At 39.0% G+C, this 27,875-nt stretch overlaps 2 protein-coding genes and 1 non-coding gene across 3 annotated transcripts; 2 read left to right on the top strand and 1 right to left on the bottom strand.

Moving 5' to 3' along the window:
* Window positions 1-1,767: 1,767 nt before the first annotated feature.
* Window positions 1,768-20,726, top strand: LOC134742659 (cytochrome P450 4C1-like). The gene is made up of 10 exons (XM_063675845.1): window positions 1,768-1,947; window positions 4,234-4,323; window positions 5,754-5,867; window positions 7,900-8,085; window positions 8,474-8,670; window positions 9,747-9,795; window positions 14,506-14,689; window positions 16,344-16,495; window positions 18,173-18,349; window positions 19,803-20,726. The coding sequence occupies exons 1-10, from the start codon at window positions 1,791-1,793 to the stop codon at window positions 19,988-19,990; spliced, it is 1,494 nt and encodes a 497-aa protein (XP_063531915.1). The 5' UTR covers window positions 1,768-1,790; the 3' UTR covers window positions 19,991-20,726.
* Window positions 7,493-7,565, top strand: Trnas-gga (transfer RNA serine (anticodon GGA)). The gene has a single exon. It is a non-coding gene; the product is annotated as a tRNA-Ser (tRNA).
* A 184-nt stretch (window positions 20,727-20,910) lies between the features above and the next one.
* Window positions 20,911-27,413, bottom strand: LOC134742846 (E3 SUMO-protein ligase NSE2-like). Its single transcript, XM_063676029.1, has 5 exons — window positions 27,107-27,413; window positions 26,364-26,514; window positions 25,368-25,417; window positions 22,696-22,816; window positions 20,911-22,212 (listed from the first exon to the last, which is right to left on the bottom strand). The coding sequence occupies exons 1-5, from the start codon at window positions 27,293-27,295 to the stop codon at window positions 22,073-22,075; spliced, it is 651 nt and encodes a 216-aa protein (XP_063532099.1). The 5' UTR covers window positions 27,296-27,413; the 3' UTR covers window positions 20,911-22,072.
* Window positions 27,414-27,875: the final 462 nt, after the last annotated feature.

The following is a 27,875-nucleotide window of genomic DNA, read 5'->3' as shown; positions in this document are numbered from 1 at the left end:
GGTGAAGGTAGATTAATATATTGTATAAATCGACCCTTAATGTTTACAATGCACGTGATTATGTTACAATGTAAACATTACTAATTTACTCCCAGTAAATATAAGAAACACTCATGTCTGTTCGATTAGTTAACGTTGCATCTCACTATTGGCAGTATCTTTTATTCTTACACGTACGTAGCGACATTAAAACTATATTTTCACCACACGAGCTCGTAAAAGCTCTCTTTATACTTTAAAAACTAGTTAAAAAAGTAATTAGATGCGAATTTCGAGTTGCTTAATCATGGCTGGTGGAATTGACTTGTGATTTTGAATGATACAAAGTTTATAGTGTTCATTTGCATTTGATTTGTAATACTAAATGTTTCATACTTAGTATTTTCCTTGCGTTTGTGTTGTGAAATTTTGTTGTGGCAAAGTTTGTTTAACCCTCGTGCCTTGAAACCCCCGCAACGCTCAAGATTCCACATTTCGAATCACTCGCTACGCTTGTGGCTCAATTTTGGCTTCTTTCACTTATTCGGGTATCAATATTAGCGTTAGCACGAGGAGTTAAACACTTTGTCCCCTTGTAAAACAATAGTTTTCACCACACGAATTTTATCCACAAGAGGGCAAGGTAAGTAATTTGTTGTAAATTTTCAATTGTATCCTACCTACTACTACCTGCCTAGCCTGGTAGTATAAATAATTACACACACACACACACGAGGGATTTTACATCTGTTTATTTTTCTAATTATATGTACATACCTTTTGCATGTCTTGTATAAAGCTTCTCAGCATTTTTATTGTAACATTTGTAACTGTAAGTAAATCTTAATGTAATATTTACCTACCATAAATACCTACTCATAAATGTAGCACGCACTATATTCTCCAGATAAGGAAGGGCGGTACCTCCTGGCACAGGCTTTTAAAGCTTAAAAGGAGGTTCCAACCACTAATTTTTAAGATGATGAGATATTGTTAAAGAAATTAAACATTTTTGTTTTTTTTTTTTGATTTTTTTTTTTAATTACAATTATGATTGGTTAAATATTTAAGAGTCCTCGGCAAGCTCGGTTCTCCATACAAACGTAGTTATACGCGCTCATTTTAAAACGACTAGCTACATTGAAAATGAAAAAATGAAAATGAAAAATGATTTATTTGTGAGTTTTGAATGATTCACGGTTAGTTTCACTAGACTTATATTGACCGGGATATAGACCGTGATTACCTTTTGAATTACATTTTTAGGAGTATTCTATTCTATTGTTAGACAGCCTAGGAATAGTGTCCTGAGCCCTAAACTAGGTAAACCTGTCTTATAGGGATCAGGGAATAAACCACCGCCAGTTCTAGCAATGCAGCAAAGGTTGGTTGTGAACACAAGTTAAAAACAGATACAGATGGTCAGATCGCTGTTACTTATACAATTTTAAAGTTTAGCAAGGATGATAGAAATATGACATTATCAACTATAGTATATTCATCTGTATTATTGCTCTGAAACTTTGCACTTACAATAGGATAAGGTATATCTAGGTCTGTAATTAGTTTAATGTAGGTTCAGATACAATAGTTAAAAAACCGGCTGACGCCGCCCAGAGATCGACACCTTTTAGGTATTAGTATGGAGTGAAGAGTGAAAATAGCCATAGTAGGCTTTTAGGTAAGGATACATTCGTATGGTCGTGATGATGATACAATCATTGTTTATATGAGTCTCATTTCACATGCCTGCAAAAAAATAGCAATATGATAGATTTTTGCCTCTACTTTAGCTCAGATTCCTGCCCGCCATGTTTTGGTGGTTACTGTTCGCGAGCGCCGCTTTCGCCGTAGTGCTGTACCGACGGCAGAGGAGAGGATTCTACAAACTCTACGATGCTTATCCCTTAGGACTACCCAGCTATCCTCTCATCGGCCATGGGTACATATTTAAGGGTACAGATGAAGGTAATAACATCTCTTACTTAGTGTTCATCCATGAATCCAATCCAATTTCATTAATTACGTCACACGTCACAATTTCGAGGTTTTTTTTACCCCTCCCCCCTCCTTGTCACAAACCCCTCCCCCCTGGTGTGGCGTCATACTTTTTTTATGACATCGGCAAATCGATTTAAGTATTATCATAGAGTAAGTAAATTTTGTAACCCCAGTAAATTCACTGCCATCTGTCGACACACTTTAAAACTAAAAATGAAGATTTATAAAAATACGATAGAATGTATTTAAATATAGATAAATTATTTTTTTTATTTGCATTAATAATTTTTATGATTTTGACCCATGTTCTTTCACTGATATGCGTTAAAATTGTTAAATAACAAACGAAACCGTCAACGCCATCTGTACGACTGTAGGCCAAAACTAGTAGCGCCCTCTGAACGAGAATCAAATTTTCTTGATTTTCGAGGCACGTTTTTTCCTTAGACTGTATCCATCTATTACGGAGTTATATCTATCTTTGGTATTATTAACATTTTATTAAAATATTTCTGACAAAAAAAGAAATATATATTAGTTATTTTATAACCCAAAACAGATTAGGAAAGAAACTTAAACGATTAAAAACGATTATCCATCCAAAAACTTTGTTATTTAACTGTACAACGAATATAATAATTTAAATGAGTTAAAGTGACGTCACAAAGTTTGTGACTCCCCCCTCCCCCTTGTCACAACATGTCACATTTTCTTGACCCCCTCCCCCCCCTAAACGTGTGATGTAATGAGGGCTATCGTTTTTTTCAGTTTTTTTGCTCACCAGTTGGCGCCTCTGTTGATGGTGGTCCAAAAGACTAAAGAACAGCTGTCAGTCATTGAAGTGACAAGTGACATTTGACATTTCGAACTATGGAAAAGACCACCATCTACACTAGCGCCCCTAGCGGCGAATTCATACGCGTTAGCCACGTTAGCCCTCATTAATGGATGACCCCTTACTCTTATTTTATTGTAGAAGTAGGTAGTAAAAAAAACTGTTTAAGTATGTGAATTTAATTTATTTGGAACTTAAATTTAACGTTCATAAATTAAAATATTAAGTCTTGGTTAGTTAATGAAATGTGTCTAAAATGGGGTTGGCAACTGTCAAAGGTTTGCAGAGATGCGCCATCATACCTTGCCCCTTTTTCTATGAGATTTGGCTTAAAGGGCTTGCATCTAGGGCATTAAAAAAACAAAAATTTGACACAATTCTAGGGATTGACAGGGCAAGCTATGCAGGCGCCATCTGCTAATTATTTCGACCGGCCAACCCCATTTGCCATCCATCCCTATAATCGAAAACTTGTTGATTTTATTTAATTTTTATTTTATTTTATTAAGGTTTGCCAACAGGTGTAAATCATATTTAAACTTATTGAAAACGTGACAATAAAAACAGATTGTTCCAGTATTCACCCAATAACTGGCAAACACAACATGCATATGAAAGTAATTGCTTACATAAGGCCAGGATCACACTTGTAAGTTTTACTTACTTAAGTAGGGACACAGCTATACTACAGAATGAGATATGAATATCGTTATCTCATTCTAGCAAATAGCTTTGTCCCTACTTACGGTGTAAGTAAAACTTACATGTGTAATCCTGGCATTATGATTGCGTCTATACACTTCATAATGCCGTGCCTATAGCTAGTAGAGTTAGACCAAGATAAGTCTGCAACGATTTTGACAGCATAGGTACGCAATGCAAGTGTTATTATTTATACGTCATTATTTCGTAGAAGTTTAACGTTTAAAATAACACTTGCACTGCGTGTGTCTAAATGTGCGTCTAAATCGTCGCAGACTTATCTTGGTCTTAAACCTCTAATCTACAACTGCATTTGCCTAAAGATTCCTGAAAGTGTTTGTACCTAAAGCGCGCTCCAGACTACGCGACGCGAAGCCGCGAACGCGAGTGTGGAGTCGATTTCGCTGATTAGCGAACTAGACTCCACACTCGCGTTCGCGGCTTCGCGCCGTGATTCACGCATGAGTGTGGAGGGCCTTTAAGGTTATAATTATAAACCCCCATAATGGACGATGAACCAATAATGGGAAATAGTATCAAAACTTTGTAATAAGTATATTTTATTTATAAACAATTTAACGTAGACACCAGTCTTGCGCAGTAGTGGAAGTTATAAAAAAATGAGGCTTTAACAGTGTACAAACTTTTTCTATTAAATGCTTAGGGTCTTAAGTTTCGTTCATATATTTTGAATAATTTAATTTTTACCGTTACAGATCGAATGAACTCCTTAAATAACCTAGGAAAAGCATCACTACAACATGGTGGTATCGGTTGTTTTTGGCTGGGACCAAAATTGTACTCCGGTAAGAATACATCTATGTACTTTCGCCACAGAATAGATAATAGTACTACGTACATAAGGTTCACTGTATAACAAAACCCCTGTTTAGGTATACCGAACGTATTTAGATCAGTACGGTTTTTACTCACTATTATTTTTAGTCGCTTTTGGCGACATGTTTCGGATTCTTTGGGAATCCTTCCTCAGGCACGAGTGTCCGCGGCGGTTGTACGTCGTGCACTGCCGGCGGAGGCGGGCGGCGCGGGCAGTGCACGACGCACGACGTACAACCGCCGCGGACACTCGTGCATGAGGAAGGATTCCCAAAGAATCCGAAACATGTCGCCAAAAGCGACTAAAAATAATAGTGAGTAAAAACCGTACTTACTCATCTAAATATTTTGAAATATGTCTCAATACCGAACGTGCCTAAACGTTGCCGATTGGATCGAGCTCTTTCGAATGGGCGTGGCTACCGCTAGGGTTGGCACCGTCCGAAGCGAGTACCGTCACTTATTATTATTTTATGTTTAACGTACTAGTTTAACACATTTTGAAATGTCCTGCAGTAATAATGCATTCGACTGCAGCAGTACAATGTTGACAATACTGCAGAGTGCATTACTGCCACAAAATCTATATCGACGTTGCTGCCCAGGTTTTTGCCATTTGCGGAAGTAATGCAGTCGGCAGCAGTGTTGCAGCACGACATTACTGCCTCGCTGTTGTTAATGTCAAAATCGTTGTCGCTGCCAGGATTTTTGTGTAATTCGACACATAGAGACTGGATACTGGAACAAAGTATCTAATATTTCATTGATTCAATATTTGTAATTGTTTTTTTAAATTTTTGGTTAATTTTATTGCTTGTAAAAATTGTGCCCCTGTGGCCTATTTGCTGAATAAATGTTTGATGTTTGACCATTAGGACCTATGGCGCTTAAGACTAATAATATTGTGAGTTCACTGTGATAATGACTAATTACTGTAATGACTCAATGAACTAAGTATTTTACAATTTACATTTTCTAAGCTTATCGCGAGGCCTACAGCTCACAGAGCCTCCTTCCTCGCGTTATCCCGGCATTTTTTGCCACAGCTCATGAGAGCGTGGGCACAGAATAAGTAAATAGTATCATCATACAGAACGGCCACGCACCGCCCCGCCCCGATTCGAATTACCTCGCCCCGCGACACCAGATTGACGACCTTTTGCCGACCACTCAGTACTGTTTTTAAGCAAATTACTCACACATCACACAATAACGCATGCCGCGTGTACAGACGTGCCGTTCACACATAGAAACGCAAGTGATTTTTGATGTATAGTGTGTCCGCCCTGTAGTCTGGGATCGGCTTGACAACTAACAGCTACACAGCTCACAGAGCCACTAGTATTATTAATTTTACTATATTATCTAATATTTTCACATGCAATGCATTTGTTGTCAGTAATCACAGATCCCGAGGTGTTGGAGGTGGTGGCGAAGACGTGCCTTGAGAAGGATGACGACATGATGAAGTTCGTTCGGCTCGTGCTTGGAGACGGCCTCATATTCGCTCCAGGTAAATAAAGGAAGTCCCAAAAAGGACGCAAGATTTCAATTTGCCGCCATTTTTGTATTTTAGTGCTGGCAACCCTAAAAAAAAACTATTTGACAGCTGAATGTTTAGGGTTTGTAAAAATGGCGGGTTATACGAAAGATCAACGCGTTTTTATTATTGAACAATATTTTATAATAATAAAAGTTTGGCGGGTACGGTTCGAAAATTCCTAGTCGTGTGATCTCTCGATTCGGTGATCAGAATTGGCCCCCTAGATGTTGCGATTTAACGCCTTTAGACTTCTTTTTAGGGTTATTTAAAGTCTAAAGTCTATGCCAATGAGCCCACAACCACTCATGCTTTAAAAGAGGAAATTCGACGCTGCATCGGAGAAATTCAGCCGCAGCTATGCAAAATGGTCATAGAAAATTTTGACAAAAGAGTGCGTATGTGCCAGCAAAGCCTAGGAGGACATTTGCCTGACGTATTATTCCACAAATAACCCTATTTTATGTATTTCAAGATTTTATATACAAATGTATTGTAACGAAAAAAAAAGTGTCAATTCAAATCATGCGTCCTTTTTGAGACACTATATTTTCGGCACAGCCTAATTCCATAATCATAATCATAATCATAATCATTTTATTCATAAAACCAATTTACATGTCAAAAACTTATAATTACAATACAGTTAAAATATAAATCGAGATAAAACTTAAAATTAATGTCTAAACAATAAATATACAATTAGGTGTAACAAAAACAAAAAATTAAATAAAGTAAATCATGGTCGAAATTAGAAATAAATATCAAAAAACAAAAAAAGAAAACAAAAGTCAATTCACATGTCACAAAAATTATATTAAATTTATTATAATTATAGAGGTTTTTTTTTTTCTTGACTACAATGCTAGGCACTGACCTTGTGTGCAACGAATTCCCCATAGGTGTAGAACGAGCGTTCGACGAGCCACTTTTTTAAGCGATGCTTAAAACTGCACAAACTTGGCGCGTCAATAATGTTTTGTGGCAGATTATTATAGACAGTAGGTCCCATTACGTGAGTTAATTTATTAGATTTTTTTATTTTCCTACTAATTCCTACAAGTTTCTTGGCGTTCCATCCATCCATACATCCATCCTTTTTCAGGACACTGCTAAGAGGGATAGGGAGCGTGCATAAACTGTAGAGGGCAGCACAAGAGCCGTCAGATTTTTGGCGCGAGGCGTAAATGTGAAGTTTATGCTTCCGATGTAGCCCACTAGATGGCAGAACCTACTATGCACAAGAAAACGTACGAGAACGATAGATTGCATTTGCTTTGGTGTGAAGTGTCAATGTACATGTTTACGTTTCCTATACTTTCCGCACTAGCATCGAAATGTACTATTATGTCGTATGATTTACTGAGGTAAATACAGTACATTACAGTTTCTCTGTCCCTCTTAGCAGTAAGATAGCTAAAAGTGTCAGGCGAAAGGATACAAATAAGTTACACTTTAAAGTTCATCCTTTGATTGGATCTCACTTTAAAATGCATATAATGTTAGGTGGGATAAGATTAACTATGTGGCTAGAGAAACACTTGTAGGGAAAATAAACAGAAATAATAAACTGCATGAAATAGATGTCCCCCATTTGTGGCGGGGTGGCCTAGGGGTTCAAGGCGTTAGCCCGGATTGCTAAAGACGCCGGTTCGAATCCGGCCTTCACCACTGGAGGGCTTTGTCACTTTTTCTTTAATACATGACATCTATTTCAGTTTATAAATTCTTGGTTTATAATTTATATATAGTAGTGTGACTACTTAAAAAAAAACACATCCATTTTTTTTAAATTAATAATTAGATTTGTGTCCAAAGATGTGTGCAGTTAGAAATACTTAAAGATAATATTAAAAACAAAATTAAATGATAATACTAAAAATAAAAGTAATGCTTAAATAAAATTAACTTAAATTATTTACGTAGAAGGACTATACTCTACGTTTCTCTTGCTCCGAGCAAAATAAACTACGTTTCTCTTACCCCTGACTAAATTTACTTACAGTTAAAATTTGGCGTCCTCGTCGCAAAGTCATGGCTCCAACATTCAACATGAAGAATCTGCAGAATTTCGTGCCGATATTCGACAAGCAGAGCGTTATTATGACTGAGAAGCTGCGCGAGAGAGCGGGCCGTGGCGACTTTTCCTTTTGGGACTATGTCACAACTTACACTTTTGACTCTATTTGCGGTAAGTTCGGCAAACCCAATTTGTCAGTAAATAAGCAGAAAAAACTATACCTACTCATCCCTTTTTTTAATCACCTTTACTCTAACTAATAAAATACAAGTGTATAATGCATTATAAAACCCATATGGACATACGGGATTGAACTCTGGGGAACGGCCAGTGACAACTTCGAGATTCTGCAAAGGTTTCAGAATAATGAATGAATGAAGTGTCAAAACTGAAATTCAACTTTATGCACATGCACGTAGGTCTATGTTGCTCTGTGGTATTTGACGGATTAATCGGTCTTTGGCGTCGGACCTGCGGTGCCGATATATCCGTCATTAGTGTCCAAAAGGTTAACGCTTTGGTTTTAGGTCCCTATATTTTTTTATTTGTATAATTTCAGAGACAGTTCTCGGCATTGAATTAAATGCTCAGAAGCACCTACATCACGATTTTATCACCGCCTTCGATGCCTGCGCTCAGGTCATTGCCCAGCGGATGCTGTCACCCTGGTTGTACTGGGATTGGGTCTTCAGACTAACGTCACTCTATAAGCTTTTTGAAGATACAAAAAAAACAATTCATGGCTTTTTTGATGAGGTTGGTCACTTTTTGTGGGTTTTAGGGATTCAACGAGCGTTTTAAACGCTACAAAATAATATTTACTGGCCTCTGATGTAATTTAATTTAAGAATAAGCCACACATTCCATTTCCAAGTTGTTATAATTCATATTTTAACCTCTAGCGTCCCACTGTCCTAATACCACAGAATAAATAATAGTACTGCCGTACAAAAAGTAAACTTCCTACAAAACCGATCTGACAGCGGTTCAGGGTCGAATTTCTGTTGTCTTGTCTGTAATTGTTCCTTTCTAATATATGGCACTATCCCTTTCGGCTATTTAGGGTTGTCAAAATTCAAGTCATTATCTTATCTGTGGTCGTGCACGCAAAGGGACGTCAAGCTGTGTCAACCCTAATAATTGCTCGGATCAATGCTGAGCCGAACGGAGCTGAGTTTGGAGTTTCGCACCCCAGTAGGCCGAGCACATGATTGGCGCGACAGTATCTCGCCGCGAGATAGACTACCCGTCTTTTGCTAGCTGTATGAATTAAAGAGGGACGGGTAGTCTATGTCGCGGCGAGATACTCTCGCGCCAATCATGTGCTAGCCCGGCTGCTAATACTAGTACAAATTACATATTTACTACTAAATGGAATGCATTTCTATTGCAAAAATGAATCTATAACCGTATGGTCTTTGAATTAACATACAATTATATACACCAGTAATGGACCGAAGTGTCCATTACTAAAGCATGTCAGCGTAAATTAAGTGTCCAACACTGGTACTGCTACAATCTATACGTATAATACTAGTACGGGGTGTTCCGGGGTGTACATCTGTTGATGTAGCTTACTTTATTCATAGAATGGTTAAGTACCTATATTATTTTGTTGTTATCTTTACTGGACAGTGCAGTTGACTGACCAATTGTAGACCTTATTCTAAGACTTAGGGACGTCGGTTGGTCACTTAACTGTACTGCGCCTAGTGACCTGGTCACTAAACTATGTAGTTGTATAAAAATGTAAGCATATATATGTCTTTTATAATACTGAATAAAGATATTTTGTATTTTTGTATTTTGTAATTGTAATATTGGTGTTTCAGACATTACGTGCTAAAAGAAAACAACTAGCAAGCGGGTTGGTTGAGAATGGTAAGTAAATTAAAAATAGTTTTTTTTTATGATGAATAGGCAGGCGTTTGACCACGATCCCACCTGATGGTGAGTGATGGTAAGATTTAGTTAATTGATTATTCCATTCAGTAAAATAAATGATCAATTGACTATATGTTCACTACTGTCTTGAAATTTAGAGGAAAGGCAATTGATGAAATAATAAATAAACATACCTAAACATAACTAGCAGCCTGGCTAACAATTTTCGCAATTCGTGTAAAAAGGAAAGATTGGCGCGAGTAGTAAATTTAAAATGGCGCTATTAGTTTCGTGTTTGGGTCAATATCAGAACGTTTTTGCCTCCCAAATTAAAGCCTGACCAGGAATATATGATCACGCGCCATGTTGCGGAATTTCACTGGAACTATTTTTTTCACCCTATACATGAGAATAACAGCGCCCTCTTGACAATGATCATATATTTCTGGTCAGGCTTTACTTTAGACATAGTTTTAACGAAGTGTTTCAACTAGTTGAGGTCTGTGAATACCACGGAGTAGGATGGAGATGGCAAGTAGGCGTTCCCGTCTATCCGACAGTTAGTAGCGACCGACTCACTTTATGCACAGACTATGCTCAGTTGTTGTGTAAACTTCATGCTCGAATGACATTCACGTCGTACGTACGCTCGTCTAACAAAAATTGATAATTAAATTTAAAAAGCCGTATTGTGCAGTATTAAGCTGCAGAAATCACAGCGGTTTAAAAAATCTTTCACGTGGAGGTATTTCCTATCACCGGTGGTTATTTATTTAAATATAATCCGATAAATACGAAAAATCTGTTTCTTTTGCATTATTTACGAATGTTCGTTAAGTAAATCTATATTTTATCAGTTAGAACTTAGAGTTCACAATCCTTTGTCACTATTCTTTACGTTTATCTGGAATATTCGCTATCCTAAATGTCAAATAACTTCGCTACTCAGATGCTGCGCAATGTCGATATTTATATCGATAAAGTTAAAGTTACGATATTTCAAGTTTGATGTTTGGTAGTTCGGTAATAAATTATTATTTTAGACACGTTTCTAATTATTATTTGGGATAATCAATGTCTTAGTAAATATGGCAGCACTGGTCATCAAGCACTAAGTTAAGTCGGGGTCATTTCATCCTTTACATACGTTTTTGTTTTTTACACCCATCATATTTTCATCGTTAATATAATTAGACTAGGTACTTAATGCACTTATGCGTACAATGCATGCAATGTGCCATGAATAAACGTTTTATATTTTCTATTTCTTTATTATTAATTATTGTAGGTTACCACAAGATGCCGATATTAAAAATAAATGGATCAATGCTACTGGGCAAGAAAATTAGTTTCCGCAAAAATATAGCACCATTTGCTAGGAGCATTTCTTAGAGAAAGATTTCTGGGGATAAAATTGCCATACATCTCATCTAGCGTCCACACGCCTAAAACTTAGTTACTAATTTAGTAATTATTAGTGACATTCGGGCTCACTTAATTAATAAAAAGTGTTCCGTACCACGCAAACTAGCGTCAAATATTGGAATTTTGCCGCTCCCCTTCCTGATTTGATAGGTCACAATCTTACAATCAAATCAAGTGGGATCGATGAGCCAGTTTCATGTATGCTTTCACACCATACAATTAATTTGACAATTTAATCAGGTTGTCCCGTCTAGATTGGCCTTAAATGCTGCTACAAGTAAATATATTGTTAAAGACGAATACTTACCTATGTAAGTAATTGCAGATTTGTGATCACAAAATAACAGCAATATCGAGTTAATAGACCTTTAAAGAACTATGATTTTATCTGTTTGACTTTAAGATATATTTAATGTTCACATTAACAACCTAGTTGGTCAATTAATAAGAAACAAATTTCTAGTTAGATATTTGTTGTACTGTACTACATATTATTTTTCATACAATCACGATTATCACTACCTATATTATAATCATAAATAAAGTATCATCTAAATGTGTTAAAACATACGGTAATGAAATATCAATACCTAACTGAACACACAAATATCGATAAAACACTCCGATTACACTGTCCCCTCCCTATATCGTCGAATGGAAAGAAGTTCCAACGGTTAGCTACTCGCAGGCGTGTAGAGGTCTCGAAAACACCAGTGTAACGTGACCGTGAGATCCGTAACAAACCATGCGTAATTAGACCTTACTTATACTGGTTTTTTAGCCCTTTTCTCGCCTGTAATAAGTAGTGATTTTAAAATTATATAAAATAACGCCATCTGGTGTTGAGTAGTTGTATTAGGTGAACGTTGAGCGAGCTTTTGTGAGATGAATGAGATAATAAAAGAGTCGTATGTCATATAGCTTTGACATTATATTTTAAACCGTCACTCATGTAGCCTACAGTTGATATTCGTTCGAGAAATGTCCACCGGTAATAACTTTTTGGTATGGAAAGTTGCTACGAATCAGAGCAATTTTGTAAGTGTGTGACGTATTTTAACGTGGCTATGAATGTGTGAGTTTAGCGACACTGGTTTTCATACTAAATAGGAGTCATTTCACATCCACTAGTTTATTAATTCGTGGTGAATACTAATAAACAACCAGATATTTTAGATTTATCATCCAAACGTAAAGACAGAAACGTGTGTGATAATGTTCGTAAATAAATACACGACTTAGTATTGCTTGTTTTTATCATGGGCGTATTTACCCTAGGGCCAAGGGGGCCATGGCCCGGGGCGGCAGGCTGCGGGGGGGCGGCGCAGGCCACCGCTGCCTTTCAGTTGCTTTCAGTTTTGGGTGCCTCAGTGTGGCGCCCGAATTTTTTTTTTGTGGTGTTACTGGTACTATAGTGGTACTAGACATAATTTAATTTAAACTAAGTAACTAACTACTTGTCTTATTCGTTGTCTACTTCCAGTAGACATTACAATTTTTACAGTGCGTTTGCACCCCTTTGCCTTCTACCTTCTTTACCCACGTCGGATTGTCGTCGAATTCTCATGATGTCGCCCTGTGACGTCGCTTTACTAGGCTCCATTTAATGCTTTTTAGCGCTGCATGCTTGACGGCATAAACGCCGTGAGCGACGTCTAGGTGTCGGGCATTACGTCAGCAGCCGCTATATCGTGTACGACGTCCGTACCTCTGTGGCGCACAGCGTCCAGACGCTGTTGCCGACGTCAACCGGAAACCGTACACTATATATATTAATAAGCTTAGAAAATGTAAAATAGAAAAATACTTAGTTCGTTGAGTCGTTATCACAGTAAACTCACAATGGTCTTAAGCGCCATATAGAAGCTTTTGGCGATTAAGGGTTCCCCACGTATGTCGACGCGGAATCGCCAAAATCCGATAGCAAAAAGCTTTATGTCTGCGCAATAACAGCGAAAAAGTCGTCATTCGGCTCGGTTCGCATCGGCCGGCGCCTGCTTTTTCGCTCCTATTGCGCGGACATAAAGCTTTTTCCTATCGGCTTTTGCTCAATTCGCGTCGATATATCTGGGGAGACCCTAAGTCCTTTATGCCAATTTACGCATTTTGAAAAATTTCCTAAAACTGGATCGACAAAAAAATCTATTTAATCATAGAATCTGGTCACAAAATTTCACGAGAATCGGTTAAGATTTGCGACCTGTAGAGGAAAACACATGGACATACAAAAACAAAATGCCCGAGTTAAAATGGAGACCTTCGCTGACGTTTCGGTCATAATAAGAATGGCGGACTAAAAGGTCAGGTTGCGAGCCCTGAAAAGCTTAAAAGTCGCGCCTTCCAGAAGACCCGAAGCATTCCAGCATTTCCAGCAAGTCGCGCCTTCGCTTTTATTTGAGCGAACGCCAAAGGTCGAGTAGCAGGAGAGCCGAGATCACATTAGTTCCAAGCTCCAAGCCAATTCCAAACTCTCCCCTCCTCCAGCTCGGTTTTCGGCCTTGCATAGCTCGGCCTTTGGTGTCACGTGTCACTTGGTCATTGTTCCAATCCCAACATTGATATTTTCCCACATCGACCTTTGGTTTTGCACGGAAGAGCGCCGCAATTGGACGATCGGGGCGGGACTTTAGCACTATGCAGAGCTCGTCTACTTGGACATAGGTTTTTGTCCCAGCTCAGCTCCACTGAAGCTCGCCCTTTAAGTCTCTTGGGCCCGCAGAAAACTTTAATCATATTCGTAGCCTTCAGCCTCCCTTAGACATGACCAGTGCTTTAAGCGCTTTCTTCTGCAGTTCGGCCTTCAGCCTCAAAGGGCAGCACACCGCAATCGGACGCTCCAGGCCGGCACCCTTATGCAGAGCTCGGCTGTCGGCCTCGCTCACAATTGGCTATAGGTTCGATTCCAAGCTCTGCAGAAAGGCACTAAGAAAAAATTATGTTTTGTGTTTACTTCATGGGTGCTTCATGGGTCATGGGGGGCGGCAGGGACCCAATGGCCCGGGGCGCCAAATTTTTAAATACGCCTCTGGTTTTTATGTCCCAGATATTAAAAGACAGTTCGATATATGTTGTCCCAATACAACTATATTAGTACAAAAGTCGTATCCTCTAGATTCCTCTACCCGCCTAGAGGCCTATAACCTATAAAAATAGATCCCATTCCATTCTAATTTAAATTTTTGATGTCTGGGAAGCTAGAGGGTACGATTGGGATGTAAATTTGAATTTAGAACTCATTTTATCTGGATCAAAACCGATATCAAATAAGTACATGTTTAACAGAACGTAAAACCTTCCTTGACATGATGATCGAACCCTCCGGACAAGCCCGATATTCGGACGTCGAGCTTCGCGAAGAGGTACTATCAATAGTGTCCGCTGGCACAGACACTTCGGCTGTTGGTACTGCGTTTACTGCTCTCATGCTGTCCAGACATCCCAGGGTGCAGGAGAAGGTGTACGATGAGTAAGTGTGACTATCTACAAACTTTCCTAAATACCTACAACTGAGACGCAAATCATCATTCGCTTGCCCTTATCCCATTCACTTGAAGTCGGCGCAACACGTCTTCTTCTATAACCTCTCTATCGCCCGTCATCTCATCATTCACTTGCGTTCATTTCATGTCATCTCGTACAATGCATCCATCTTTTTCTCGCTTTTCCTTGACAGAAAGGCAACTATAGATTGAATAAAACAACAATAGAAACCACTTACAAAGTTATTCGAACACCGAACTTCGCGAGGAGATACTGTCAATTACTGACATGTCGGCATTGGTACTGCGTATACTGCACTTCTGCTGTCCAGATATCCCAGGATCCAAGAGAAGGTTTATAATGAGTAAGCGTGTGTGACAATTTATCAACACAACACTAGAGACGCAACTGTTTGTATCGAGATTTCGTGCTTCGCGAGGATCCGAGATACTGTCTGTAGTGTCCGCACGTCAGCTGTTGGTATGATACTGCTGCGTTTAGTGCTCTCATGCTGTCCAGATATCCCAGGATATACGAGAAAGTGTATGATGAGTACGTTTCATATAAGTACTCAAATATAGGGAGTAGGTAACCTACCTATAAGTTTAGCAAAGACACGTCTGCAGCGACTTCGAGGTGCCACTAAAACAGTAGGTATATTTTCATGTTTCGACTTTCCGTGTCCGCAAAATCTAAGTAGAGTTAGCATAATCTAATTTTACACGCTGGTTATTGTAAGCCGTCCATTGCCAGTTTAACACGTTGGCTGCCATGAGCATCACCGGTGGGATCACGTAATCTTCTCTGTGTGGCCATGAGCATCACCGGTGGGATCATGTAGTCTTCTCTGTGTGGCCATGAGCATCACCAGTGGAATCACGTAATCTTCTTTGTGTGGCCATGAGCATCACCGGTGGGATCATGTAATTTTCTCTGTGTGGCCATGAACATCACCAGTGGAATCACGTAATCTTCTCTGTGTGGCCATGAGCTTCACCAGTGGGATCACGTAATTTTCTCTGTGTGGCCATGAGCATCACCAGTGGAATCACGTAATCTTCTCTGTGTGGCCATGAGCATCACCAGTGGAATCACGTAATCTTCTCTGTGTGGCCACGAGCATCACCGGTGGGATCACATAATCTTTTCTGTGTGGCCATGAGCATCACCAGTGGGATCACGTAATTTTCTCTGTGTGGCCATGAGCATCACCAGTGGGATCACGTAATCTTCTCTGTGTGGCCATGAGCATCACTGGTGGGATCAAAAGCTCATTGATTTTGAATTTGAAATTCAAATTCAATGAGCTCATTACCTCTTTATTAACCTCAGTAATAGTCCGATGCTGTGAGCATCGCCGGTGGGATAACTTTGTATTGGGCGTGGGAGGTGGGAGCAACACTTTAAGTATGGTTGGCCCGCTTACATGAGTTGCGCTGATTACAGGAAAGGCCCCATTTAGCCATCGTAGATTTAGGCTAGTTTTAATTAGTAGTTTAGTTAAGTGTTGAATCTATGTAACGCATTGGTGTAAACTGTAATTTACGGTTCCAATAAATCTAAACTACATAACATAATATAAAGATTAAAAAAAAAACAAAAAAAAAAGAGTGCGCACTTAGTTTTTTTTTCTTCACTAGACTGAAGGAAGTTTTCGGCGACTCCGACAGGCCAGTGACATGGCAAGATCTACCAAAGCTGAAGTACCTCGAAGCCGTGATTAAGGAAACTCTGCGCCTGTACCCACCAGCGCCGGCCGTCGTTAGAGATGTTAACGAGACCGTCGTATTACGTATGTATAATATTGAATTTTCACCTCAGCAGCTCGAACAAGCCTACTTTCGTCACTCCCTGGAGTGAGGAAAGTCGCACTTTCCTCACTCCAGGGAGTGAAACAATGTAGCTTTTTAATTTAGTGAAGGCCATGAACTTCATACTTTTATTACATTTTTTTTATGGTATGATATGGTATGGTTTGGTATGGTATGGTATGGTATGGTATGGTATGGTATGGTATGGTATGGTATGGTTTGGTATGGTATGGTATCGTATCGTGTCGTGTCGTGTCGTGTCGTGTCGTGTCATATCGTGTCGTATCGTATCAGCTCGTATCGTATCGTATGGTATGGTACATATTATAATACTTTTTTTTCTGTTTATTCTGTGTAATTCGAAATACATTTTAACCTTTAATGTGTTCTCACTACTGAGGTGAAAAATTATGTGTGCAACACGAGAGCAAAGTTATTTTACATCTCGTGTTTTTGAGTCCCTCGCTACGCTCAAGATTCTAACTTAGAATCACTCGCTTCGCTCGTGATTCAATTATGGAATCTTTCGGTTTCTCGGGCCTCAAAAAAAAACGCAAGAAAAACCAACTTTCCTCTCTTGTTGCACAAATAACTATTGTAATCTCAATCATAGATTGCGATTACAACTACATTCAATTCAACTAGTTGCGATTAAAACAAATAGATTCATTAGATTCGAGATAGATTCGATATATGTGACGTTTTTCAACTTAAATAAGATTGATTTCAAATTGAAGCTTTATGGAAATAGCGCCTTATTGACAACCGACAATAAGTACCCGTTTGGTTGAAATTGGCACATATAATCAGTTGGACCTTTAAACATTGTTCTAACGACTTTTTACTAGGTACGGTGTTTTGCGGTTGCTTTATTTTTTTTAAGGTGCCGTATAGGTTAATAATTACTTGCGAGGGGAATTCAAAAAGGGGCGGTTTTGGTTTTAAATTGGACATTATTTAAATAATGGCATAAACAAGGTAGTTACTAGACAAAATTATGAAACCTCCTATTAGCCACTTCTTTAAAGTATTGTAGCATTTGATTCAAACTGGAAAACGAGCGTCTTTCCTGTGGACTTTCCTGTGGCTTTCATCATACAGTTTAATTAGAAGATTTGACACGTTTAAAAGTTGCCAGCATGATTATTAGGCTACAATTTATTGTATAATGTCTACAAGCAAGACTCAAAATCGCTAAATCATACAAAACGTTTATGACCAATTTATAATTTAAACTATTTAAAGCATGCATGGTCTCAGAAACATTGAAAGTAACATACATCAAACATTTATTCAGCAAATAGGCCACAGGGGCACTTTTACATGTAAATTTTTACAAACAATAAAATTAACCCAAAATTACAAAAAACAATTACATAAATATAAATGTTAAATTACACAAGAAAAAAAAACTAATAAAAACTATACAAATAACATAAAAATATTCATATTTTAAAATTGTATACTTAATAATATATGTAGATAATATTGTCTTCGGTTACCGCGATGAAAACGGATTATATCGTGTATATTTAAATTATAATACATCCTGACGTTTCGAACCTATTACAGCGTTCGTGGTCAACGGGTCACTCAGTCACCCGAATATCTGTAGAACTATTAAGATTAGACCCTCAAATGTGTGTCCTCAAATGCAGCAAACGGGACAACATTGGTTCCGGGCACAGCGCTCATGCTGCACTTCTGGGGCACGCACCGTAACGTGAAGTACTGGGGCGCTGACGTGGAAGAGTTTCGGCCCGAGCGCTTCCTGCAGCCCTTGAGGCACCCCGCGCAGTACGCGCCGTTCAGCTACTCTGTAAGGAACTGCATAGGTTCGTATTGCAAACAATAGTGCTTTCTGTCACTCTTTACTATGTATGTTCGTATTGTGTCCAACCGGGACATTGGTGCCGGGCACAGCGCTCATGCTGCACTTTTGGGGCACGCACCGCAACTGGGGCTCTGACGTGGAAGAGTTTCGGCCCGAGCGTTTCCTGCAGCCCTTGAGGCACCCTGCGCCGTTCAGCTACTCTGTAAGGAACTGCATAGGTTCGTATTGCAAACAATAGTGCTATCTCTTCACTTTACTATGTATATCTTCGTATTGTGTCCAACCGGGACATTGGTGCCGGGCACAGCGCTCATGCTCCACTTCTGGGGGACGCACCGCAATGATGACTTTTCGTCGCATCTGTCAGCTGACTAACGAACCTTTTTTTAGGGTTCCGTACCCAAGAGTAAAAACGGGACCCTATTACTAAGACTCCGCTGTCTGTCTGTCCGTCCGTCTGTCACCAGGCTGTATCTCATGAACCGTGATAGCTAGACAGTTGAAATTTTCACAGATGATGTATTTCTGTTGCCGCTATAACAACAAATACTAAAAACAGAATAAAATAAAGTTGCCTTACGTTTGCCGTTTTTTGCGTAATGGTACGAAACCCTTCGTGAGCGAGTCCGACTCGCACTTAGCCGGTTTTTTACTTTAATCATTTTGTACTTCATTCTAAATAAATCAATAGCTGCTGCAGCTATGATAAATAAATTACAAAAATAAGATAAAATTATCGTGCGGCTTTTGTGCTATAGATTAAAGATATTTTTTCGTAGTCTATATTGTGTCCTGAGCGCTATTAGGCCAGGGACTTTCCCTCTTTTCCATCAATCGTTACGGCTTAGTGCATGATGTTTCCGTCAGTTGCCATAAAATGCATCCTGAGCAAAAATCGGAAATTCGTTATCTGCCTCTCTATTATTCACTCTTACCTGTATTCAACAGATAGAAAGAAGTATTCGAACGAAGAGGTTCGCAGTCTAGGAGGATATAACCAACGGAGACGCCATGTCTGTAGTTTGCTGTATAAAAATGTCTGCCAATTTTTGCGGGGGACGGGGAACGTCAAATGTATACGTAACGTCAAAATAGCCATGTCAGATAAACGTCAGTCCATACATTGTGTATGACCATTGGCCGACTATTTTCAACAGAGGGGAACGCCTGTTAATGGCTACTCCGTTTGGTTATATCCTCCTAGTTCGCAGTAGGTCTTAGGCCCCATTCGCACGAGAGCTTAAAAAGCGTTGCGTGTGCGACGCACCCATTAGTAAGAGCGATAAAGCGATATCTCTTTCTCGCTCTTACTTATGGGTGCGTCACACACGCAACGCTTTTTAAGCTCTCGTGCGTATGGGGCTTAACGTCGTTCCACAATATCCTTCTTGGTCTATCTCTGCCCCGACATCTAAATGTCTAACGATAAACTTTTCTTATTTCTACCGTTACAGGTGCAAACTACGCCATAATGTCAGCAAAGACGAACTTATCCAACCTGCTCCGCCGCTACATACTACTACCGCCATCTAGCGTGCCGCCAGAGAAACTCGCATGCCCGTTGCGAATCAAGTTTGACATCATGATGAAACATTGTGACAAGTTTGAGCTCAGGATTGAGCATAGACACAAGGAAGCTTAGAGCATTAAATTAGAAACTGGAGGCGCCTTGTCTGTCATTTTCTGTACAAAACAGTCTGTCGATTTTTGCGGGGGAGGGGCACGTCAAAAGTATAAACGTCAGTCCATACACAAGTATGCAAATGGGTATTTGACTATTAGTCAAATCAAATTCTTTTTTCGAACTGTCAAAACCATTTTGCTACTATGGAATTTATATGAAACACTAGCATGTGACGTCACAATCAAATTACCTACTCTTTATAGTTACACACTGGTTTTAAAATAGAAATTGTGTCTAAAAATAACTGCTGTCTACGTTTCTCTATTAATCTTTTGGTGCTTTATTTCATGCACGGTGAAAAATAATTTATTTTAAAATACAGTCAAATACCCTATTGTGCAAGGTTTTCGGCAGAGTAAGCTTTAAAGACGACTCCGGTTATGAAATGCTCTAAGCAAGGAACATATCGGATACACCGGGTAATCCTCCCAGAATAAAAAACAGTATTTAACAATGGACATTGACATTTCGGAGACCTCACGCTACACTAGCGCCACTAGCGACGATTTCATACGCGGTAGGCCTAATTGTCAGGAACCCAAAAAGTCTGTAGTCCGTGGTGTTCTGTACTAAATGTTGCCATATTTAATCCTGATACCTTAATTGACCGAATTATTAAATGCATAATTATGTATTTCTGGGTTTGAATCCAGGCCAGATTTACGCATTAAGGGGCCCACTGACTATCAATCCGCCGGCCAAAAGAGAACAAAAATTTGACAGTTCCGAACAACTGACAGGCCGATATCGTCCGGCGGACTGATAGTCAGTGGGCCCCTTTAGTATTATTTAGATCTGGTTTCAATGTTTAAATAAAACTATTTTTATTTTAAATTGTGTTGTTTCTTATTTCCAAATTAACAACGATTATCTTATAAAAGTTATACTAATTATAGCTAAAAATATCAATTATTCACTCGATGGGTAGGATGGCAGGTGCCATCTCCATATAATATATAACCTAAAAACGTCAAATCCCGCAAAATTGTATTGAAATGACACCTGTCATCCTATCCTACCCATCGAATTTGAAAAATACTATTCGAAAGTGGACTACCGCCTTGCCATACAAACGTATTCTCCAATTTCTCCATGTTCCTCTCGCCATAGTGAAATAAGTAAGCATAGAGAGCTCACTCCAGTCACTCCATATCATAGACATAGTATATACAAGTAGTTATAGACATGAAACCGAGCGACCAGGTGTAAGAGAAAGACATATTCATGTATTGACAGTTTCATGTATGGCAGCATAATCCTTTTTCTCTTTCACTTATAAATTTCGGTATTTCGCCATCGCCTCCTTGCTATTACTACGACCATGAAAAAATGCCCCGTCGGTGATAAAGACAAAGCATGGCACTATTTTCTCTTTCCTCTTATAGGAATCGCAATAAGACTATCTTTCTCTATGAAAGAGTGTCAGGCCCTTGGCGATGGTGTTACTACTTGGTATTGGTACCGTATACCTAATAGACCGCGGGCCAGGAACAGATTTCCATGACCAATCGCCTCCCGGGCGGAAACTCGTATAGTGGTTAACGGCTATGTATGATGAACCCTCGTGAACGTCAGCTGCCGCTCCGTTGGTGGGTTGAGGATTTGCAGCAAATAGTCTATATATTTTTTTTGTTATCGCCTCCCGCTTGATACTTTGTCAGATGATAGTTGATGATGTCTATTGTGAATAAACAAAATCGTCAGCCGATTGTATCGCTGTGGAAAGACCGTCAGCTGGTCACATGAACATGTAAAAAAGAAAATTAGTCATCAGCGTCATCGCCTCCTGTTTTATACTTTGTCAGATGATAGTTTAGATGCTATTAGTAATAAAACAAATCGTCAGCCGGTTGTATCGCGGTGGAAAGACCGTGTTACGCGTTTCGGCGGCTGCCATTCCTCAACCCACCAACGGAGCTGCAGCTGACGTTTACGAGGGTTCATCATACATAGCCGTTAACCGCTATACGAGTTTTCGCCCGGGAGGCGATGATTGACGAAATTTGCGCCTGGCTCGCGGTCTATGGTCTATGGTATGTTCTACAAGGTGTCGTCTAAGGCGAGAGGGTCACCGCCCTGTATCATGGTGGAGTGAGCGTTCAAGGTGAGGCGGAACTTCAGTTCCTCGTCGGAGACCAGGTGGTGCGGCTCCACGGGCTGCTTGTTGCCGCACCCAACCACTGGAAACAAAATGGCGTTGGATTACTTTTTGGGGTTCCGTACCCTAAGGGTAAAAACGGGACCCTATTATTAAGACTCCGCTGTCTGTCTGTCTGTCACCAGGCTGTATCTCATGAACCGTGAAAGCTAGACAGCTGAAATTATCAAACAACAAATACTAAAAACAGAATAAAATAAATATTTAAGTGGGGCTCACATACAACAAACGTGATTTTTTTGCCGTATTTTGAGCGTAATGGTACGGAACCCTTCGTGCGCGAGTCCGACTCGCTCTTGGCCGGTTTTTAATAGTTTGATGTGTATGTGTGTATATATGTGGTATTTTCTATAAAATGGGACCTTATTGTCGATGGCGCTAACGCCATTATTTATAAACGATGCTCCGATATAAATACAATGCCGCGCGACGCTGTGCGGCGTAAGCGCCATCGACAATAAGGTCCCTTTTCGCAGAAAATGCCCCATATTTTAAGAAACATTACCTGGGCACTTGGTTCTTCTATTCACACTTAGCAGCTGCATGATCGAGGCCCGTTCATACACGTGGTTGCACATACTGTTCCTAACTGGATCCTCTATCGGCTTTTTGGTTATTGGATCAATCTGAAAATTCAAAAATGCTTATTATCCTCTTGGGTTCAATATCCTGATACTAGTACAAATTACCTGCAATGAAATTTTAATTTTAAGAGCCCATCAACTTGCTACTAGCGCTAATGCTAAATATTTGTGATTGTTTAAAATTAAATAATACATCCAGGATGTATTATAAATTCATTAAATCATTTTACGGTTTAGACTCACTTGTTTTAGTCACTCGCGCGACATGTTTCGGACAAGTGAATCTAAACCGTAAAATGATTTAATGTTAGTATGTCTCACAACAGTTTAAATACGATTATTATAAATTCAATATACGCGAAACGCGATATAATCCGTTTTCATAGTTTTATTTCATATTTGTTATTATTTAAAATTAGCGATAGATATTCAAAAACGTACTACGTGCTACGTACCTACTGTATTTTGTATTTAGGTACCTTTTGAATACAATATAAAGAAAATTACGTTGCTGGATTCGTCAATCTATGCGTCCAAAGTTAAAACGGCCGTTTTTGTTTTGAGTTCATAGATCGACAAATCCAGCATCGTAAAAAATTGCTACGGTGACAGCTTATCATCAGGCGGGCCGTATGCTTGTTTGCCACCGACGTGGTATAAAAAAAATTAGCAGTGGTGCTAGTGAGCACGTTGATGGGCTCTTAATGAAATGGAACATGCTTTTGTTTTGTTTCGTTCGATTTTAAAACAAAGCAAATTCAAACTCTATCTTCTAAAACCGTTGATTCAAATTCGATTGCCAATTTTCCTTGTATAGTGGGCCGAGAAGTTGGTTAGACGTATACAGGGTGACTAAAAAATAAGTGCATTCTCGTTGCCAGGGAGGTTTTGGGATTATACTGAGCAACTTTTACTAAGAGACCCACCACGAAATCGCGAAAAAATTTTTTTCTGACATACATTTTGGCTGGTCCATTTTCTGTGAGGGTAAATTTTCGGGATTTCGTGGTGGGTCTCTTAGTAAAAGTTGCTCAGTATAATCCCAAAACCTCCCTGGCAACGGGAATGCACTTATTTTTTAGCCACCCTGTATACAGTTTCCCACAGACTATCATAACATTATATTGTCTTCGGTTACCGCGATAGTTACTCATGAAATAAAACTATGAAAACGGATTATATCGCGTATATTGAATTTATAATACATCCCGACGTTTCGAACCCTTTACAGCGTTCGTGGTCAACGGGTGACTGAGGAAAAATTACAAGGTGCAAAAATACCCACATCATCAGTCAATCGTTGACCACGAACGCTGTAAAGGGTTCGAAACGTCGGGATGTATTATAAATTCAATATACGCGATATAATCCGTTTTCATAGTTTTATTTTATCATAACATTCTTAACTAATTAGAGGGACTGTATAAAACAATTCGCGGTCACACTCGTAGGCGCTTCTATACAGTATGGGAGCGCGACCATTTATTTTAGTTGCCTCACATAGACGCAACTGACCAACAATGCGACCTTTATATTGAAAATGACACAATTTAAAATCATCATCATCTTTCTTGCGTTGTCCCAGCTTTTTGCCACGGCGCGGCTCATGAGAGCCTGGGATCCGCTTGACAACTAATCCAAAGCATTAGCGAAAGTACTAGTTTTTACGAAAGCGACTGCCATCTGACCTTTAACCCAGAAGGGAAACTAGGCGTTATTGAGTTTAGTCCGGTTTCCTCGCGATGTTTTTAATTAAAAAGCAATTAGTAATAATCAAATGATATATCATACAAAAGTTCCGAAAAACTTATTGTTACAAGCCGGGGTTTGAACCCGCAACTTTCAGATTCAATAGCGGAAAGGGAGCGCTAGCTATCCTCCAAAATATTCGTGTAATGAATGACCATAGATATTTCCTATGTGATACTATTTATTATATTATGTATATTTTTAGCTTACTGGATCAATTTGTGTATTTTTCCTTAAGAGTCCCCGGTGGGCTCAGCCGAATTTCACCTTCCCATACAAACGGAGTTTCGTTCTCCTTTTAAAACTACGTGTTGGATTGTAATGAAACTTTGCACATACAATGACATGAGGTATATCCGATTATGTAATTAGTTTATATAGCTCCAGTTTATAAAACAAAGGAAATAGACCAAAACAAGTTTTGTATGAAAAACTTAAATTCGCTGTATTTTTTTTAACTATGGTATCTGAAGCTACATAAACTAATTACAGACCTAGATATACCTTATCCTGTTGTAAGTACAAAGTTTCAGGGCAATCTAGCTAGTCGTTTTAAAATGAGAGCGTAACTACGATTGTATATGGAGCTTGCCGGGGACTCTTAAATATTTATTTATTTATACATATGGGATAGGTCTAGATCCTTGCCCCAGTAGGCTTAGCACAAGAGCCCGGCGACAGTATCCGCCCCCAAAAATAGACTATGTGTCGCACTCTTATTAATACCGTTAGAGAAAGACGGGTGGATATCTCGCGCGAGATACTGTGGTTCCCTTGTTAAGCCCACAGATATACGAAAAACCGGATGCATGCAGAATGATGTATAGTTGAATAAAGTACTTACCATTCTATTGTCAGATTCAGTAATAGCTAAGTCAGATTCCTCTAAGTTATCTGAAAAAGTTAAAGGTATTGAATAAGTTACAGAGTTGAGTGAGTTACAGGGACAGATATATGTTCCCGAGTCATGGATGTTTTCTTAGCGAGGAGTAAAGCCAGAAAAGGGAAAAAAAAGTGTTTGTATATTAGCTTTATTGAGCTTACCGTGGGACTTCGTCAATTTGTGTAAGAATGTACCTATAATATTTATTTATTTATTTGTTGGTTAAAATGCAGATGGCTTAGAACTATAGTCCTATAGTAGTAAGCTCCGTTTCTTTATTTCAGGCAAATTACCCAATTGTCCAGCTTTTTAGGGTTCTATACACAAAGGGTAAAAACGGGACCCTATTACTAAGACTCCGCTGTCCGTCTGTTTGTCACCAGGCTGTATTTCATGAACCGTGATAGCTAGACAGTTAAAATTTTCTCAGATGATGTATTTCTGTTGCCGCAATAACAACAAATACTAAAAAGTACGGAACCCTCGGTGCGCGAGTCCGACTCGCACTTGGCCGGTTTTTTTACTAAACTGACGGATTTATCAGACAATTTGGAGCAATGCAACTGTCATTTCGCTGAAGGGTGTCGTGTTTGGGATGTGTGGAAGCAAACTGCTAAATCCGATACGAGAGCAGACGATTCAACGGAACCACGTAATGTAAATAGTGTTTAGTTTCTATTTTACGAAATTTTTGTTTGTTAGTCTATAAGGCATTTGTAATATGGGCCTTAGATTCAGGCCCTGAATCAAAATTAAAAATTAATGAAACAAAACAGTGACTAGTAAGCCCAGAGGAGACCTCGAACAAGACGGGAGGATGAACTCAAACTCACAGCGGGCCCGAACTGGAGAAAAGCTAAAGGAGGCCTTTGCCAAGCGGCGCACTGAGCGACGAGGCTCTAACTCAGAATAAAGGGGCTAGATAGATAGTAACCCCTTTTGTAAACATCAACTTACTCCTGGTATCTTTCATGCCCCGCTGCATCCTCTTGTTCATTTCCACCATATACAGGTGCTTGGATACGTGGAGTCTCTTGTTCGCCAAACTTATGAGGTACTGGCCAAACTTGTCTTGGAGGGAGTCCACATTTGATGCATCCGTTTCTTCCTGCGGACATGACGCAAAGGTTATACTTATATGGCCTGTAACTAGAGAATGAATCAAAATATTTTAACATCTTTTTATGTTTTTAAGTAGTTTCTATGTTTTTTTATATTATGTAAATTGTCTTGTTTGTGCTTACGAATAAAAATAATTCAAAATAAAATATATGAATTATAATCGGAGATAGATGTCATGTACAAAAGAAAAAGTAATAAAGCAATTTGGGGGCCGAGGCCGGAATTGAGCTTTTAAAAGATTGCACATACCAGAGAATTTGGGTCGAGCCGTGGCTGATATAACAACTTCTGGCTGAAAGGTGTCATATTTAGGATCTGTCCCAGCTAAGCTATGCTTACTCTGGATTATTGTATTATGTGATTATATTTTTGCTTCGCTTAATGTTTAAAAAAAATTCGCTCTGAAACTTATTATGTAGTCTATAAAAGATCACATGTTTTGGAAAGAGCTGCTATAACATACATAAGCTTGTACAGTTACCAACAAATTAATTTATACCGATTGAAAATCTATCTATCTATCTATATCAAGCTACCATAGAGGTTTCAAAAACAAAAACAGTAAAAACGGTACATACTTCTGCCTTAGCCAACGCCTGTTTAGCTACATCTTCCTGAGCTTCCAGCATGCAATAGTCCTCCACATAAGACGTTAGCTTCGCGAATTCCTCTTCTTTCTCCTCGTCTAAATATTTAGTGATGTTGTCAGAGCAGAGATAGAGACTCGTCATGCATTGTTTACGGAGTTCCGCGAGATTTGTGTCCATTGTTTACCGGGATAGGCTGTTCAAAATGTACATACGAAGTGTATGGGAAAAGAGAACAATTCCTATATATTATAAATGATAAATACCGGACTACTTTAAACAAATAACAACAGAGGGAAACAAAATTAACAAACAACAACGGCAAAGTGCGGCAACGGCAAGAGGCAAGTCAGGCAAGTAAGGCAACAATCACAGATTACTAAGTAGATACGCAACAACTGTCAATGTCACTCATAGACCTAGCATTACATAGACCAGCTATACGCGTGCGCCCGTAAGGGATAGACATAGATGACGTCATAAACGTGGGGATACCATATTGGTAAAAATTACCCCAATATTTGACATCACGTTGGGGCGATTACCCTGGAGGCAAAGTTAGCTTGTTTGACGGTATTAAAAAATTGTTAAATATAATGTCAATGGGCCGTTCTTTTTAGGCGTATAAACAATGAAATACCTCCTATAATTCGCGCAGGTGGTACAAAACTAAACATGTTTAGTAAATAAAACGTAAAATAAAATGTATTATGGGTTTTAATTTAAAGAAATCACAAATCGCAATCACACCAATTAATGT

Source organism: Cydia strobilella, chromosome 7 (assembly GCF_947568885.1).
Source record: "Cydia strobilella chromosome 7, ilCydStro3.1, whole genome shotgun sequence".
Classification (NCBI taxonomy): Eukaryota; Metazoa; Arthropoda; class Insecta; order Lepidoptera; family Tortricidae; genus Cydia; species Cydia strobilella.
The sequence above is the reverse complement of the archived record's forward strand: the minus strand, read 5'-3'. Positions and strand labels throughout refer to the sequence as shown.